Source organism: Strix aluco, chromosome 3 (assembly GCF_031877795.1).
Source record: "Strix aluco isolate bStrAlu1 chromosome 3, bStrAlu1.hap1, whole genome shotgun sequence".
NCBI lineage: Eukaryota > Metazoa > Chordata > Aves > Strigiformes > Strigidae > Strix > Strix aluco.
The window spans coordinates 24,121,013-24,137,311 of record NC_133933.1 but is presented as its reverse complement, the minus strand read 5'-3'; the positions used below and the strand labels follow the sequence as shown (position 1 = coordinate 24,137,311).

The 16,299-nt window shown below is 39.5% G+C and overlaps 1 protein-coding gene across 1 annotated transcript in view; it reads right to left on the bottom strand.

Moving 5' to 3' along the window:
• Positions 1–1,097: 1,097 nt before the first annotated feature.
• The window catches only part of TMEM63A (transmembrane protein 63A), a 33,354-nt gene continuing 18,152 nt past the window's right edge, over positions 1,098–16,299 (bottom strand). Inside the window, exons 14-23 of the mRNA XM_074817785.1 lie at positions 14,726–14,879; positions 13,874–13,980; positions 12,106–12,192; positions 11,421–11,483; positions 10,297–10,459; positions 8,914–9,019; positions 6,795–6,962; positions 3,241–3,356; positions 2,800–2,862; positions 1,098–2,206 (exon numbers count right to left, since the gene is read on the bottom strand). Of these exons, the coding sequence (XP_074673886.1) occupies positions 2,039–2,206; positions 2,800–2,862; positions 3,241–3,356; positions 6,795–6,962; positions 8,914–9,019; positions 10,297–10,459; positions 11,421–11,483; positions 12,106–12,192; positions 13,874–13,980; positions 14,726–14,879 (1,195 nt within the window). The 3' untranslated portion in view covers positions 1,098–2,038. The remainder of the gene's footprint in view (positions 2,207–2,799; positions 2,863–3,240; positions 3,357–6,794; positions 6,963–8,913; positions 9,020–10,296; positions 10,460–11,420; positions 11,484–12,105; positions 12,193–13,873; positions 13,981–14,725; positions 14,880–16,299) is intronic.

The window sequence follows — 16,299 nt, the reverse complement described above, 5'->3', positions numbered from 1 at the left end:
ACAGAACCTCACAGTGAATATCAAGTCACTTGTTCAAGAAAGTAAATTATACCACAGAGCACAAAAATCTTGCAGCGCCAGCACTGTAAACAGGACAAGAGTGGTGGCTGAATCATTTATTTGATTCCTCAATTAGCATATATGTAAACGTCCACTGCTTCTGCAGCCACCGACATGAGATGGGGCACTGCAGCTAGAAATGAGTTAGAACAATCACAGACATCTGATTTAATAAATACAAGAGGCCCCATCTCTTCCTTCTGTCCTCACATCTGTATGAGAAACTTGGAGACAAGTAAGAGATGTGGAATCTCTTAGTTTTCTTTTTTCTTAGTTTGAATACCAATCTTAAAAGGCAGTTTGTATCCAGGGTACACACCACCTCTAGTAATACCATAAAGGCTAAAAAAATCCCATAATATTCAGTGTGCATACCACCTCTAACAATACTACGATTGCTAAAATCAAAACACTCCCCCTGCCCACACACAATGCCCCTGACTAAACTGCAACACTGAAGTCCTAGTATAAAGAAGTCTGACAACTCCATGCCCCTCCACTAGACAAGGCTCCTCACTTGCCCTTTAAGAACCAGGAGTTATGTGTACCTTCAACTCACACGATGGGCTTGTCATCAGGGTTATCAGAGCTCTGCAGGGTCCTTCTTGCAGCAGGGCAGGTCTCCTGCTCAGCGTTTGTCCAGAGTGCTGCTCTCGGGAAGCAGGAGGCAGTCCTGCAAGACACTAAACATCTGCACACATTTATTTATGGCACAAATTCTACTCCAGTCTCAAGACGTTGCTGCTTTACAGACTTGCTAGAAAAGGTCAAGTTCAGGAACTAACAGTTTAACAATGAGCAGGCAAACAGAGGGCTTGGGAGGGTCAAAACCTTCTCCTACCCAAAGGTCACTAAGATTCATCCCCTAGCGAATTTTAAATGTATTCAAATGTCTCATGGGACATACCGTCATTCTAAACCTCACAACAGTGCTCTTAGGAACAGTTCATGACATTGATCATGCTGTGAGGCAGCTAGCAAAAGAAATACTTTGCTATACACAAAGAAAAAAATAAATCAGTCAAGACAAACTGGAATTTCTCTGAACTCAGTGTTTTATTGCCTCATGATTATTAGTTATACTTTGACACAATGTACTTTGGAATAAATTGGCACCTACTACATAATTTTAAAAACTTAGTATCTTACAGCTCATATAATTGGCACTATAGAGAAAACCCAGAGATCTGTCATTTTGACCCAAGATTAAAAGAAAGATAAAATGTTTACATCCTTTATTGTTGGCAGGTGAACTTGCATTGTGGAAGGGCCTTTAAAATAGTGAACAGAAACTAACAACCTAAATGCCCCCCAAAAAATATATAAAACCAGTATCAGACAAATCACTCCCTTCTTTACACCAGTCTTTTCGCTTTGGTACTTTTAATACCCAAGTGCACAGTAACTCCCTTGTCGCTTTTAAGGAAAAAAAGTAACAGGATTAAGTCTACCTTGACTACTTTGGGTGACAAGAGGAGAGACTCCCACACACCATCCTCAGCGCCCACACAAACAGCATTTTCATCAAAAGTGACATTGCCTCAGGATTTACCACATCCCAAGAAGTTTATAAATACTAAAGGTTTATTTAAAAAAAAAAAAAAAGAAAATTATTTTGAATAAATATATGACAGCTGTAATAGCTGCATTTGCTTTGGTGACCAGTTATCTATATGCAGCATAAGTTATCTTCACAAGGCAAGTGATGAGATAGCATAAGTGAAGTCCCTGAGGATCAGCATCTCTGTGTTCAACATGTTTGTTTCACAATGTGTGTAGACAGCCTGGAAAACAATCAGTCCCAAGGCATCTGCTTTTTAATCTCCGAGCACAGCTGCAGACCACACAATGAATTATTTCTGTACCTCTTCTGTAGTCAGGAATATGTAAATAAACCAGAATACTTAGTAGGTGGTGGTGGGGAATTAGTTCTCCTAAACCTGGACCAAGTGCTCCACCTTGTGTTAGTCCTCGGCATTCAGAGCGAACCTCTCGATGCCGGCTCGATAACTGCAGGTCCAGCAGAGTAGTTTAGGATTCCTTCTGCCTGTGCACAAGTGTTGTCCATGGTGCCGTATGATTGCTGCTCCTTAGGGTCAAGCATCGTCCTTTCTGTAGAATGATGCAAAACTCGAGGGACGTACATCTGAAATCACAAGTGTTAAGGACTTTACTAGTCTCTCAAAGTATACTGCTAGAATAATTCACCCAGGATAATTTTTCCCCTCGCCACTCTTCTTTTCATCCATTTCCCATTCTTCACCTTAACACCTAAGGCCTTTTGCTCCCTAATGAAGGCTTCCTGGTGCGACACTCACCTGTTCCTGTAAACTGTGGCACAAAGACCTCTATTTCTACCTCAGTCCTACATCCTTTTTAGCGACATGGCAGGTAAGACCTGCTACACGTCACAACGTTCCAAGTCACAAAGCAGTGGCAACTGACTGCATGTGGCAGCTGTGCAGATGTGAGGACCTGTCTGGCGAAGGCCCAGAACACAGCTTACAGAGCTGCTGGAAGCAGTGTGTCTCAACTACTCCCAGAACATCAGCCGAAGGTACTTCTGGAACACCACCTGGCCACAGTCAAGGAGCCCAGCTGCAGAACTCTCTGGTCCCACACGCATATGGGGAGTCCAGTCAGACTACTATGTCCTACACAAGCTCTTCGGTAAGCAGGGTGAGAAATTTAGTTTTTCTAGGAAATGTAAGAGAATATTAGTAACTCTTAACTTCTTACAGAAGATGTTGGGATGGTTGGTACATCTGTGTCATTTCCTCTTTCACCTTGTGTGTCTTCTATCTGTAACCAGGAACAGGTGGGAAAAGGAAGAGAGACAATATCAAATTGGTAAGTCAAAACAACATACAGAGATCATTAAGTGCCCAAAAACCTGCAGACAGGTCTCTGTGCAGCACTGGTACTCTCTCCTCCAATCTTCTTGCATACTTCTTCCATACTGCTCTTTCCTCTCAAATTCAGTTCCTGCTAACACTGACAGACTTTCCACTGTGCCAAGCAGCCTACCTCTACTACCTGCCCTCTTTAGCCATCTTACCAGAACGAACCTTTGTGGACAGACGTTGTTTGTGCCTTCTTGCTAGCAACCCAGTAGGAACAGCTGGTGCTACATCAAGCACATAGGTAGTTGCCAAAAGGTGTCAGGGATCCATCACTTACCTTGTAATTCAGTGGGCTCAGGTACTTGAAACAGCCAAAACAAGTATAAGCCAAGCAAATAACAATTGTGATGTTGACAACTAGGAAGGTAAACATGGTTGTAGGTGCTTTAAAGCCTAGAAAAACATCCAGAGAATACAATATAAAAATACATAGCAGGAAAAAGAAAAAAACATGCAACAAACCAACCTTCACTATCTTGCCCATTCTCAGAAGCCTTGTGTTTTTTTTTTCCTTAGAGGACTGGGCACACCACTTCCAGCCACAAACAGGAGAATCTCATTATGCACAAAGTTCCTTGACTGGTAAAACTGCTGAACAAGCTGTTTTCCCAGCTTCCTTAAAGGCCAAGAAAGGCGGCTGCAATACTCGAATGATAAACAAGACTCAGAGCGATTCTTCTCCTCCTCCCTCAGTCATCTATTCTGGACCCACTTCTAAAATACTTTCATTAATGATCTGTGAAATGTAATAAATAGAGTCCATTTATTAAATATGACAATAATACCAAACTAGATGGCTCGCAAACAACCCAAATTAACAAAAAACAAAACAAAACAAAAAAAAAGAAATCTTGATAGACAACACCACCCTCTTTCAAGGAAAAAAACAAAAAACCAGAAATAAACAGTAAGATGAAATTGTATGTAGGAAACTGAATAACTACAATTTGGAAGGAAAAATTAAATACAGATATGAGGAATAACAAGCCTGTAGCACTGGAGAATACAACTGATGATTACAAGCTGGAAAGCAGTCAATAGTGTGATGCTATCACAAAACATGGGGAGGGGAGAAAAAAAAAAAAAGCAAGCCTCTGGTACCTATACAAAATACTTCGGTGCTACTGAGCCTTCAACTTGAACAGCCTTGCCTGTGTAGGACACAACGATAAAATATGGACAGGACGGGGAGGAATCCAAGGAGAAGAAACTGAGTAAACATGACCTAAGCTGAAAGTAAGTTTTTCTTCAGAGAGAGCAAGTGTGTGAATATGAGAGAGAGAGAGAGAGAGAGAGAGAGAGAGAGAGAGAGAGAAGTATAGGAAAGGACATGGTAGCAGCTCTAGTATGAAAAAAATTATAATGATTACAGTGACTTATTATTCTCCAGCTCCAGTGGGAAATATTCTGAAGAAATTAATCTCATTTTGCAGCAAAGATGACTTGAATAAGATATCAGGGAGGAAAAAAAAAGAACCAAACACAAAAAACTTAGCTGTTTCCAAGCTTCTTTAGACAAAAGAGGCAACACCAACCCTCAGATATTTTTGTGGTAACTCCAGCATATGCAGTGGCACAGAACAGAGAAGTTTTACTTTTTAGCAGATTATAGAAGCCCTGCGCAGGTTTGTTCATGAGGGGAAAAAAGCTGCACGCATGCAAAAAAACCAAACCAAAAACCCCACAAACATGTCACTATTCAAACCAAAAAGGGAAGTGAAAAACCTCCCCACGGGTATTCTGGAATGTCCTTCAGAAGAGGTTTTTTTTCATAAGCGTAGGTTACGTCAGTATTTACCAGCTGGTGAGGCATCTCTATGCCAAAACCAACGTATGGTGTGAACCACAAGGCAAACTGCAGAGATCAGGGAAGAAGAAATCTCCGAAGATCAGTTTTCCCTGCCCTGTGTCCTCAGGACTCCTCTCTGCCAACAGCTCTAGAGAACATGGGACTTCAGTGACTACCCCAGGAGACAGGGGTTGAACTGCAGATACTACCATTGCTGCCTCTGTTGTGAGAGGCCCAGTGGTGCTTTAGGTATGGGATGGATGGATGGATGGATGGATGGATGGATGGATGGATGGATGGCATGAGAGCTGAGGAAGAAAACAGCAACTGAGAAGGAAACAGGTGTCACCAGTGCAGTCAATCACTTTCTGTATGCAGTCAAGTGATATTTGATCCTGAGAACTGGGATAGAAGTTCCCGCAGCCTTACATTAATATAATGAGTGAGGAAACAGAGTATTACCCCTGTACTCTGCAACCAGATTGAAAGATCCATACCAGGCAAACTATACAAACCAATGACCTAATCAATCAAGCTTTACACAGCATAACTGATTTATTTTGCAGATAAGGAAGCAGAGCACTATTCCCCCTCCTTCCTTCTCTTTGTCACAAGAAGCAGCAATGAAATCAACATCTCAAGTTCCTACCTCTGGGACTCATACCACTTGGCTAGACTGCTCAGTGCACTGACAAATCCCTGAACAACATCCCGTAAACAGGATCCTCTGTACTGACCAAGCCAAACATGGCAAACAGGTCTGTGTTTTCCATTACTAAGTTCCATGACAAATGATGGTTTTACTGCAGATACAGAACCAGAAGACATTCTTATAAAGATTTAATTTCTACTACTCCAGGATTTCCTTCATAACAATTAAAGAGGTACATCAATTGCTGCATGTTTGGAGTTGATTTTTCTAAAGCATGCTCTAGAAATTCTGCTGTTATTTCAGAGGACATAGATTTGTTGGTCTTCCTGGTTGCAAAGACAGCTTTCAAAACAAGCTCTCAAACATACAAGTAACACAGGGACATCTGCTCAAACCCAAGGACAGTCTGAAGCAATAGTTCCAAGTGCCTCTTACATCCACAGGGAGCTATCTCTAACGTGAGATGACAGTCTGCCAACATCATCTTTTTTACTACCGGTATGCTAGAAAAGCACAATGCAAGCATGGTCATTTGTCATAAGTGCTGTGAAAGCAGAGAAGCGGGCAAAATACAGTTAGATACTAAGGGCCTCCTGCTCAACTCCTTCCAGCATCACCGGCATCCCTGTTCCATGCCAAATGCTTCCTCCTATATCACAGACAAAAAGCCATAAGCTATCGCCTACCTTTTCTGATGTCAAAGCTGTTAGTACACCACAGCCAATACTGTCAATGCCAAGTACTTGCAAAACACAGAACATCCATATTTTTAAAATAAATTACACACAAAACATGAGTTTTTAAATTACAGTACGGGGAGGAGAGTCACCATCTCACTGCAGTCTTCCACGTAAAATTTGACAGATTATGTAGAACACAGGTCTTACTAGCATTAGCCAACATTTTAACAGTTTTTTCTAAATGACAGTTGTACAACAGAGGCAGTAGTTAATTCACCCAGGCAAATTAAACTTATGCACAGACTACACAAATGCTGGTAGTGAAGCCAGAGATCTTACTAGAAAGAGCTAATTCTGAACAGATTTTTGTTGTATTTAATGATTTTTACTCTACGTCACTCTACAGCTCAACTGGCCAGTTCAAACTCTACAGATTTAGGGAACACATGATCTCCTGTAAAATGAAGAAATATGAAACTCCATGCTAGCAGTTTTAAGTTAACACATCAACCATCTCCATCAGATTATCTTATGCAAACTTGTGTAAGCAGCAAATGTTGTATAATTCAGTGCTACAGGTAACCACCATGACTTCCCATTTATGGAAGCAAGAAGAAAAGCCCACAAAGCCTGTGAAACTTCAAGTGTAATTTAGGTAAGTTGGCAGGAGAGCTGGGAGCAACTTCTTGGTGGAAAAAGGTAATACTTACCTAGCCGCAAAAATGAGAAAAAGTAGAGCCAGAAAAGGCAGAGAATTGGAGCTGCAAGGGCCTGATTCACAGCTGCAAAGTGCATCTTCTTCTCCAGCTTGGCAGGGAGATACGCATAGTAAAGGTTGTAACGGTCAACCATGTGCTTCAGGAGTATGTATATTAAACCTGGAAGGAAAAAAGGGAAAGCCAAGGAGAGGTTGTTGAAGACTATGTAAAAAAACAGCAATTCTGTGAAGAAATCTACACTAACCAAGTGACTGAAAATCTAGAAACCAATGGTGGATACAGCCCAAATATGAATGGGGTACAGCTGCATGGCAGCAGCCTGCTCCTAAAGTTGTTGCATCCTCAGCCCAAGACTCCTGGGGTCTCCCCATCCCTCCCCCTCTCCTCACACTTCTCTGTGGCACCACTCCCACTCCCAGGGAGAACCCAGAGCTCCTTCCTAGCGCTGACACAGGAGGCCAAGCCGGGAGGGAAGACTTGGTTACTCCACCACTGTACTGGTAAGGAAAAGAGGTCTAACAGTGGCTTAATGTCTCCCTCTCAGCCTTCAGCAGATTCATGACTGGATTTCGAGCGAGCTATTTCTTATCCCCCCCCAAAAAAGCCAGTTACTGCTGTGGCAGCTATGAATTGCAACAGCTCTGGTATGCAGCACCACATTGAGATATTTACAACTGCACACAAAACAAAATGTAAATAAATATCAAGTATATTGTTACAAAAAAATTGGCCACATTCTCCCAATAATAAGGTTGTTGATTAAAACAAGTTCTGAACAATATTTAATTTAGCTAATTATGTTGTATCTAGCTCTCTAAAATTTTGGATTAGAAAAGGAAAATACCAACTATATAAAATGATTTAGTACTAATTATGCCTGATAAACAGGTTTCCAGAGTGAAAATATCTGTAGCTGCTGAAATGATTCTTTATACATAATTCTTATGAAAGTCCAAAATCTCTGTGAATAAAAGATTCAGTAAAATAAGATGTAGATGATGTCACAGTCACTAAAGATGAACAACTGCCCACGAGTTCTACACAGATTGCTAAGTTTCTTGCACACTCATACAGGATTTAATGGCTGGTACAGCAAGAAGAAAGTAGTCAAAGCCAGATATATAGGCAACTTAAGGCAGAAACGTTTTGTCCATGGGACTGAGATATACCAATTGAGTAAGAGAAACATGCTAGAAAAAGGAGGTCTGTGACTCAGATCTGGAGACCTTCTCAGGGTCCTGTAGGACTGCAGCTCCATCTACACCACAGGGCAGCTGTGCTCCACAAACATGCCCTGAGCTCCTAGGTAACTGGTTTTCTAAGCCAGCAAATCTACCAGAGTATAGAGCTCTTCCTTTTCTGGTCAAAGGGCAGCTATGGTGTTCACCAATACCATGTTGCAGCAAAGCAGTCAGCACATCATTAGGTCACATTCCTGGGCTCAGGACCATGGAGCATACAGCTGTCCATAGCACAGTGATGACCACAGTCCCTTTTCTCATTCAGGATGTGCAATTTTAGACAAATGGTTTGCAATGCATAAGAGCTACAGTAGTGAAAAGGACAGGCAGTTTTCCAGTTTCTTGCTACTGGATCAACATGCTGATTTTTGTGCTTAATTTTACATACATCAGTCAAACTTTAGGACAAAAGTTATTCCAAATGTTCCTAAAGGATCTGGGGATCAGAATGTCTCAAGTCAAGTTTGGCTGCTTAAGGTGGACCTTCAGGCTGGGTACCCTCTGCAGCTTGCTTCTCCCAAACCTCAAGGACCCAGAGATAAAAATAATTCCCTCATCCCCAAACCTACCTAAACTCCTACACTTAACTATTGAAAACTACCACTAGAACTAATACACTCAAATTTGAGAAATAAAGTAAGCATCTAACAGACATTAAATGTACTTTCAACTTCTAAAGGCAGTACAAGAGCTAAGTAATTCACCATCTTCTGCCCTGTTTTTCTGCAAGAAGGGAAGGAAACTTGGATCCAAGTCCTAAGGATTATCAGCATTTGAACTGGTACAAGAATGCAGAACTGGGCCTTCCAAACCTCCCACATACCCCCATCAGCCCATCAGAAATGCCCACATCTCATCAGAAAACTTACCAAATGGAACAATGATGGGACACGTAATGCTGTAGGCCATGATGACAGTAAACACACACAACATCCAGGCATACATTGCTCCAAATTCATATTCAAATGCTTGTTGCTAGGAACAAAAACAAAACACTCAAAACTCTCATGTCATCTATCAATGTGTCAGGAGTTAAGAATAGATTCACTAAAGCAACAATTCACCTTCTCTTATTCTCTCCCTATGAGAGATCAGTTATCTCCCTAAGAGGCATAAACGATGTAATTAGAGAGATGAAGTATTATGCATTTAAGCATATGTACTTACAGAAAATACACTGCTTCTTTCATAGCCTTAAAGTAATTCCTCAGAGAATCTGTTTTCATCTACAAGAAGTAACTACTTTAAATCACAAGGCAGTGTATGCTGCCAAACTCGGAACCTTCATCTCACTGCAGATTCCATTGAAACTGTACTGCTCCTTGTGTTGGCTTTCCCAGTAGGGAAAGCTCAAGATATCAACGCTTTGGTGTGGTCAGTATTCCCACTTTTTCCTCTTGGGATGAGGAAATCAATATAAATCATTTCAACCAGAGCAAGGGGTAATATGCAACAGTTAAGAGAAGTGAATGTTTAAAAGAATCTTTTAAAAATGAAATGCACCCACTCATAAAAAAGAAAAAGAGAAAAAAAAATAAGAAGAAAAAGAGGAAAAAAATAAGAAGAAAAAGAGGAAAAAAATAAGAAGAAAAAGAGGAAAAAAATAAGAAGAAAAAGAGGAAAAAAATAAGAAGAAAAAGAGGAAAAAAATAAGAAGAAAAAGAGGAAAAAAATAAGAAGAAAAAGAGGAAAAAAATAAGAAGAAAAAGAAAAATAGGGGCAGCTGTATACAGGCTTAAGTTCCCATTGTAACTCCTGGAATTTCAAGCTGCAAGATGACACATCATCTGGAAGTGAAAATCCACCACTTCAAATGGAATACAGACAATAAATATATATTTTGCTATGTGTATGTTCAGATTAAAGTAAGTTGTATTCACCTGCAGGCTGACAGAAGAAACTAAATATAGACAGATTTGAATTTAGAAAAACCTGAAGTCTAGACTGTAAGATAAAATCAGAATTATCCTATAAAATCCAAATCATAAAACTCTGACTTGGAGCTATGAATAGAATAATACCTGAAGTTCAGAGCTTGCGTTTTGATTTTTGACCATCTCTGACTTGAATAAATACCTCCCCATTATCTGTGCTGAAAATGAAAGGAATATGAACCCCTCACGGATGAGTGAAACAAAGGCTAAAAAAAAATGACAGGAGATGATTGTTAATGGTATGAAGGATAGGGGCTCCCACTGTTTCTGATACGGTTCAGTCATTTAATTGCCTCTTGCTAAGGAGGGCTCTAATACCTGTTTAATATTTTTCCTCTCTGCTGTGGACTTGGCCATTATCATGCGTATGGTGTAAAGGATGAGGCCAGGCAGGCGCAGCAGCTCCATCCCATTGCCAATGAAAGCAGAGGCAATCACATAGTTCACAAAGAAGGCTCCCTGGTCAGGCAAAAAGACACATCTGCAAGGAAGGACATCAGACACTGACTGGAAAGCCAATATAGTATATATACAATAGGTCCCTATCACCCTTGGAAATCTCTTACCAGAAGGATAAGCACTGGACACCTTAAGAAGGGGCTAGAAGACTTCCGATAATTTTGTTGAAAAAGAGTACTGCATAGCTATAAATGCAGTAAGTGTAGTATACTGCAAGGGCCTGGCTGAGTCACGGCTTGGATGAGGAATAAACTGTTCACTAAAAGATATGCCAGTCTGATGGGTGGCTGAGAGCAGACAAGAGCATCATTTGACATCTGCAACAGCAACCCGAGAGATGAGATAAGACTGCAAGAGAATAATTGTCTCTCCTAGCTTAGTAACTCCCAATTGTCTTCTTGTTACTGATTTTGAAACAGCATTTGGAAACCTACCTATATCCTAATAATTGCATTATATTATTTCCCTCCAGCCACAGTCACAAGAGCTTATAATAACTAATACCTGCAAACTGGCAATTCTGGTGTAAAAACGTGCATGTTTCTTAAAATCAAGAATCAGTGAATTTCAGAAAGAGAACTGCTGCAGCTATCTGGTCTCAATGTACTCCTTGGGAAGATCCCCTGTCCACAATATGCAACAATCCTCAGTATGCTTTCTGGTCCCCTCTAACCTGCATCATGTCATCCTGTCCTTTCTTGTCTTCTACAAAAATTGTGAAGTTTTGGGAAAATGGTGGTCTCTTTATCGAATGTTTGCATACATTAGCCAACAGAAAAAAAGTATGGATTTCTTCATAGCAAAAGCACTTGCATTCTCCTCCCCTTATTCAGATGCTCAACATTATCCCACAGGGTACCGTCCCCAAGCAAATATTAAACACACACTAAACCAAGGTCAGTCAACAGAAAAAAAAAAAACAAAACAAACCCAACCAAAAAAAAAAAAATCAAACCCCACACCAAAGACTTGCTAATACTTACTCCAGCCTAACTGCAGAATCAGATGATTCTCTGTCAAACAGCCAACGGAAAAAGAAATCAAGGCTGAAAGAAAGACGGTTAATGTAATTCAGTCTCCAACAGCTTAGTACTGTGTAAAATTGCTTCTCTTTTTAAGTAGTTTAGATCAGGAGAGAGGACAGAGAGAATTTAATCAAATAATCTGAACACTACTTCATCTTTATCACAGTTACCGATAGTCGGAAATAAGAAAAAAGATACAGAATCAAACAAAACAAATGTCTACTTCATACTAAAGTTTTCATGATTCATTTTCAGCAGTTTTTATATAGATAGAACAAAACATGTTAGCCAGTTAGCCAGGGAAATACTGTAAAGGTAGAAAAAAAAGGACAACTCCCTGAAGTATAAGACGTAGTCAGGAAACTGGTTTCTCAGCTATGATGGTAAGTATGGGCAACTTTCAATTAGTCATTGATTTTACAAGGTCTTAAATTTCTTTGCTAAAAGAAGTCAGCCTTTGGAAACTTTAAGGGCTGTAAGGTCCTCAGATGAAAGATGAACATTGAAATCTAATGTGTAATGACAATATAACCATATGCAGTGGAGGTACATCAATTATACCTCAACTAGCAACTAGAAAACAGAAGTATGTTGTCTCATATGATAAAAATATTTTAACATTACTCTGTTAAACTATCTTTACCTGGTCAGACCAAGGGAGGGCAGAATCAGTACCATGAAGATCAAAAATATGTAGACTTTATGCATCATTATTCTGTTCTCTGCAGATCTACCAACATAAAAAGTCACTGAGTAAGAAACTCATATGAAAGACTTCCACTCAGGAACAATCTTCCCAGAGAATGTCAGCACCTGACAGACTTCCAGCTTCCCCTACCATACCACATTGCTACAAAATACACATCTTGGAGATATTCACTAAGTTGGACCAAGCAGGCTCTCAGTATCTTCTTGGGCAAAGAAAACAATTCTGAAATTAATCCAGACTCTGGATTAGCACCACTACAGCTCTGCACCACAAGCAAGAGGATGTGCAACAATCACAGCTGGTCTCTCATCCAAGGACACTCACAGCTTGCAACAGCTTGTAAACAAACAGCTCTACAAGTGTTATGCCAAGAGGGATTAGGCAATTCGCAAAAGGGCACCACTGCCAAGAAACCAGACACTTAGACAAGCTACTTGACTGTCCTTGACAAGTGTCAAGCCTTTGGGAACAACATGACACTACTAATGCCACACCCCTACTACAGTGGCAGGAACATCTATCTAGTGACACACTGTTGCCAGAAAAGTGCAGTAATTACTATAAACAATTCAGACTGTTAAAGGTGGTATCTGACAGGGCATTAAAACCACAGAGATTTTATGTATCATTTATGGATTTTATGGACCATGTAGCCCTTGGGCACTGTGCATTGTATCAGTATAACTATACTGAAGCCGGAAATCAGACCTGTGATCACTAGTGCCTTTAGAAATCTATTTCAACCAATTGAGCAGGGCTCAACATTCAAGTGCCTAGTGCAACTACCAAAACAAAAAACCCTCAAAAAACCAGTGGATGAAAAGCATACAACTTTGATGAATAAATAGTAGATTCTAGACATGATGTCTTACAAGGGAATGGTACAAAAAATTAAAGCAAAAAAAATTTACCTTAGAATACAAAAACAAACAAAAAATGGCTTCAGGCATTATAGAAAAAGATTAAGTGAAGTTGAGTGAGGCTGGGATTCACTATGCAGTATCATGCTTCTGGGTAAACTGGGGATGAAACCTGGTATGCCAAACCAAGCTGTGCTGAGTCCTCCAAGTTAGCAGCACGTCACTGTGCTTGACATCTCTGGAGTGCACTGGTTGTATCTGAAAATCTTGCATCAACACATCTGCTGGGCCTTGGTCTTCTCAGATCACCACTAATAATATCCAACAGCAACTGAGTTGTACATCAAGAGTTACATCCAGACCATTTTTTCCACACAAAACAACAAAAAGATGGATGCCCTTTTTACAAGTAGCATGCCAGCAGCTGGAGCACTTTCTGTTCAAGTGGGATTCTGTGATGTTCTCAGCCTGGAAGAGATCCAAACCCACATGTCCTGTCTTCCCAGAGAGTGACATAGTTATGGGATCAGAGGCACTTCTCACACTCCTGTTGAAGCTACACCCCCTGAGTCTGCTTATACATTTTTTTCCTGATTAAACACAAAGAGGCTGGGGGCAGGGGGAAGCATAAGCAAATCATGTGGTCAGATTACACTTGCTGTACTGATTACATGTTACTTAAACTTCAAAGTATTGGCTATAATATTAGAAAGAGTCAAAAACGTGACATTCCCTGCTATGAGAGGTCTGCAGATTTAAGAGGTCCATGAAAGATAAGCACTTTCTCCATTCATTTTAATAATTCAGCTGATAAGGCAAAACCAGAGCAAAATCTTGCTTACTTTGTCCAGTGGGACTCCAGCAAAGTTGAGTAATAGACAATTGTTGGTAGCAAAGCTGAGAAGGACCAGAGCAAGAGCGTTGGGAAAAACTGACTGACGATGGGATTCTAGCGGGGGGGGAAAAAGGGTAAGAATAAGTAAAAAAACATTTTAACGTAGCTGTGGTAGAACATAAGCTTTTTTTGCTTTTTTTGCTTTTTGTAAATTGTAACAGGTTGGACTGTGGAAGTTCTATCCAGATACAGTCTTAAAATGAGTGAGTGCTCATCACTGGTGTGCAAGACAAAGAACACGAGTAGGACTGAGAATTAAATTCCATGAGAGGGAAGTCTCACAAGCAGTTTTTATGTCGTTTACACTAGCTTGGGGAAGTATTTAAAATGAACAGTTTGCAAGAGACTTTAGTAGCAGTCAAACTAGGACCAGATATATAAGCCATCCTGTTTTGAATCCAATAAGGAAAATAAAGCCATGGCATTTTACTTCAGAGTTTAAAATCTGAATTTCCCCCTTTCTCAACATAAAAATAAAAATAGAAATTGGTCTTGAAATTCCATTTTTGGCAAAGGTTTTTGATTATAAAATTTATAATTATGTAAATTTGGAATGAAAATTTTAACTACAAACAAATGAGACATTTATAATAATATAAAGTTTCAGATTAAAGTACGTCAGTTTACTCTCAATGAACAAAAGAGGACTAAAGACCTGGTTCTGGGCATATGCTTTTTAATCAGCAGTTACATAAAACAATCCTGAGGATTTCAACTGAATTGAGCTTATAGACACCTATCAGTTTATCAACATATTGGTTTGATACACAGCTATATCCAAACATGTGGTGATACTCACATTAAGGTAGTGAATAGGTTTAGTGACATTGAACTTGTCCATGGTTGAGATGATTATGGAAGGAGTAGTAAGAAAAAACAGCACAATAAAAAGAAGCAAATTAATGCAAGCCCATCTAAACCACCATTTTAGTCCACGCACTGAAAGATTTTTCCTAAAAAAAAAGAGACATAAAAACAAGCAGTAAGCATTTGCCGTTAAAAATATATACTATCATACTATCTGTCAAGTAGCAGGTGGCACTGCTTCTTCTAAATTGAGCTTTCATAGTCCCCAGGTCATATAACAAAGCACTACACAAGTTCCAGTTGCTATTAGAAATAAAGAAAACTGTGCAACCTTTCTTGAATGATAATATAAATTGCACTTGCATAAGAAAGTATTTAGTCTTTCATAACACAAACACAATGTCTAACGTAGTTAAGGTTTGGGATGAAACACTTCCACTGTTTAGTAATACAGAAGTATTTGAACAAGAACTGACAGAGATAGAAGAAGATACAGAGAATTTCTAAAAAGAGAATAGCTATCAGAGGCAGAATTTACCAAGAAACTGTGATTTGAAAAAAAAACCAATTAAAAAACCCTGCATCCCTTCCTGCCATATCAAAACAGCAACCATAGGTCTTTAACAGGTAAAGTTCTTAAATGTTATCTGAAATGGTTCCCAAAAGGACTGGAATGATTTGAACCCCAGCCAAAGCCAAGTATTTAGAACAGATAAAACAGGGATACAAAGGCTCAGTAACATCCCCAGTTGTAAGTCTTTTTGTGAACCCAGGTAAGTAACTTGGCAAATCCCTGTGCCCACTCTTTTCCAAGGGGGAGAAAAGAAAACAAACAGGAAAAAAAAAACCGAACAAACAAACAACAAAATCCCATCATCTTCCCCTCTCAGAGATGTTGAGAAAAGCTTTGCAAGTGCTTCAACCCACTGAGTCTCAAGGATCATTTCCTGCATCCATAAGACAGTGCTTGAAGAAAGGAAGAGGAAATGAAGCACACATGCATGCAAGAACCCTTTCATGAAAAAGGCAGATTAAAATGACCCTACTTGGAAAGCAGCTTACATGAGATTTTTAATTCATATCACAAAATAACACAGTTGCAAAAGACACAACTAAGAATCATGGTTGTTTGCTTTATGGTTAAAGATCATGTACTTTATTCCCAACTGCAAAATTGCAGTTCTAGAGAAAACCTCTCAATTATTAGAAATAGATGGCATAGTCACCTTATAAGTATTTTTCTATTAAAATCATTAGGCAAAAAGTGTACATTTAAAAGAAGTTACATACAGGTGAAATATATAATAACTTGTGCATGTTTGTCTCTCACTTGCAGTTTTGGTTTGGGCAATGGAAACGTCACAACAAATTTACTGTTATATGAACAGGGGATTATATTGACCCAACCCTAAGTTATTTCAAAGCAATTGGAAAACGTTTAGTCATTTTTAGACTATGCATGACAGCAGGCAGCACAAGAATAGTTTAATTCAAAAAGCATTTATCTATTTTCTGGCACTCTCTTGTAAGCAGTGGGTAAAGTCTGGGAAATTTACTAGGTCAATA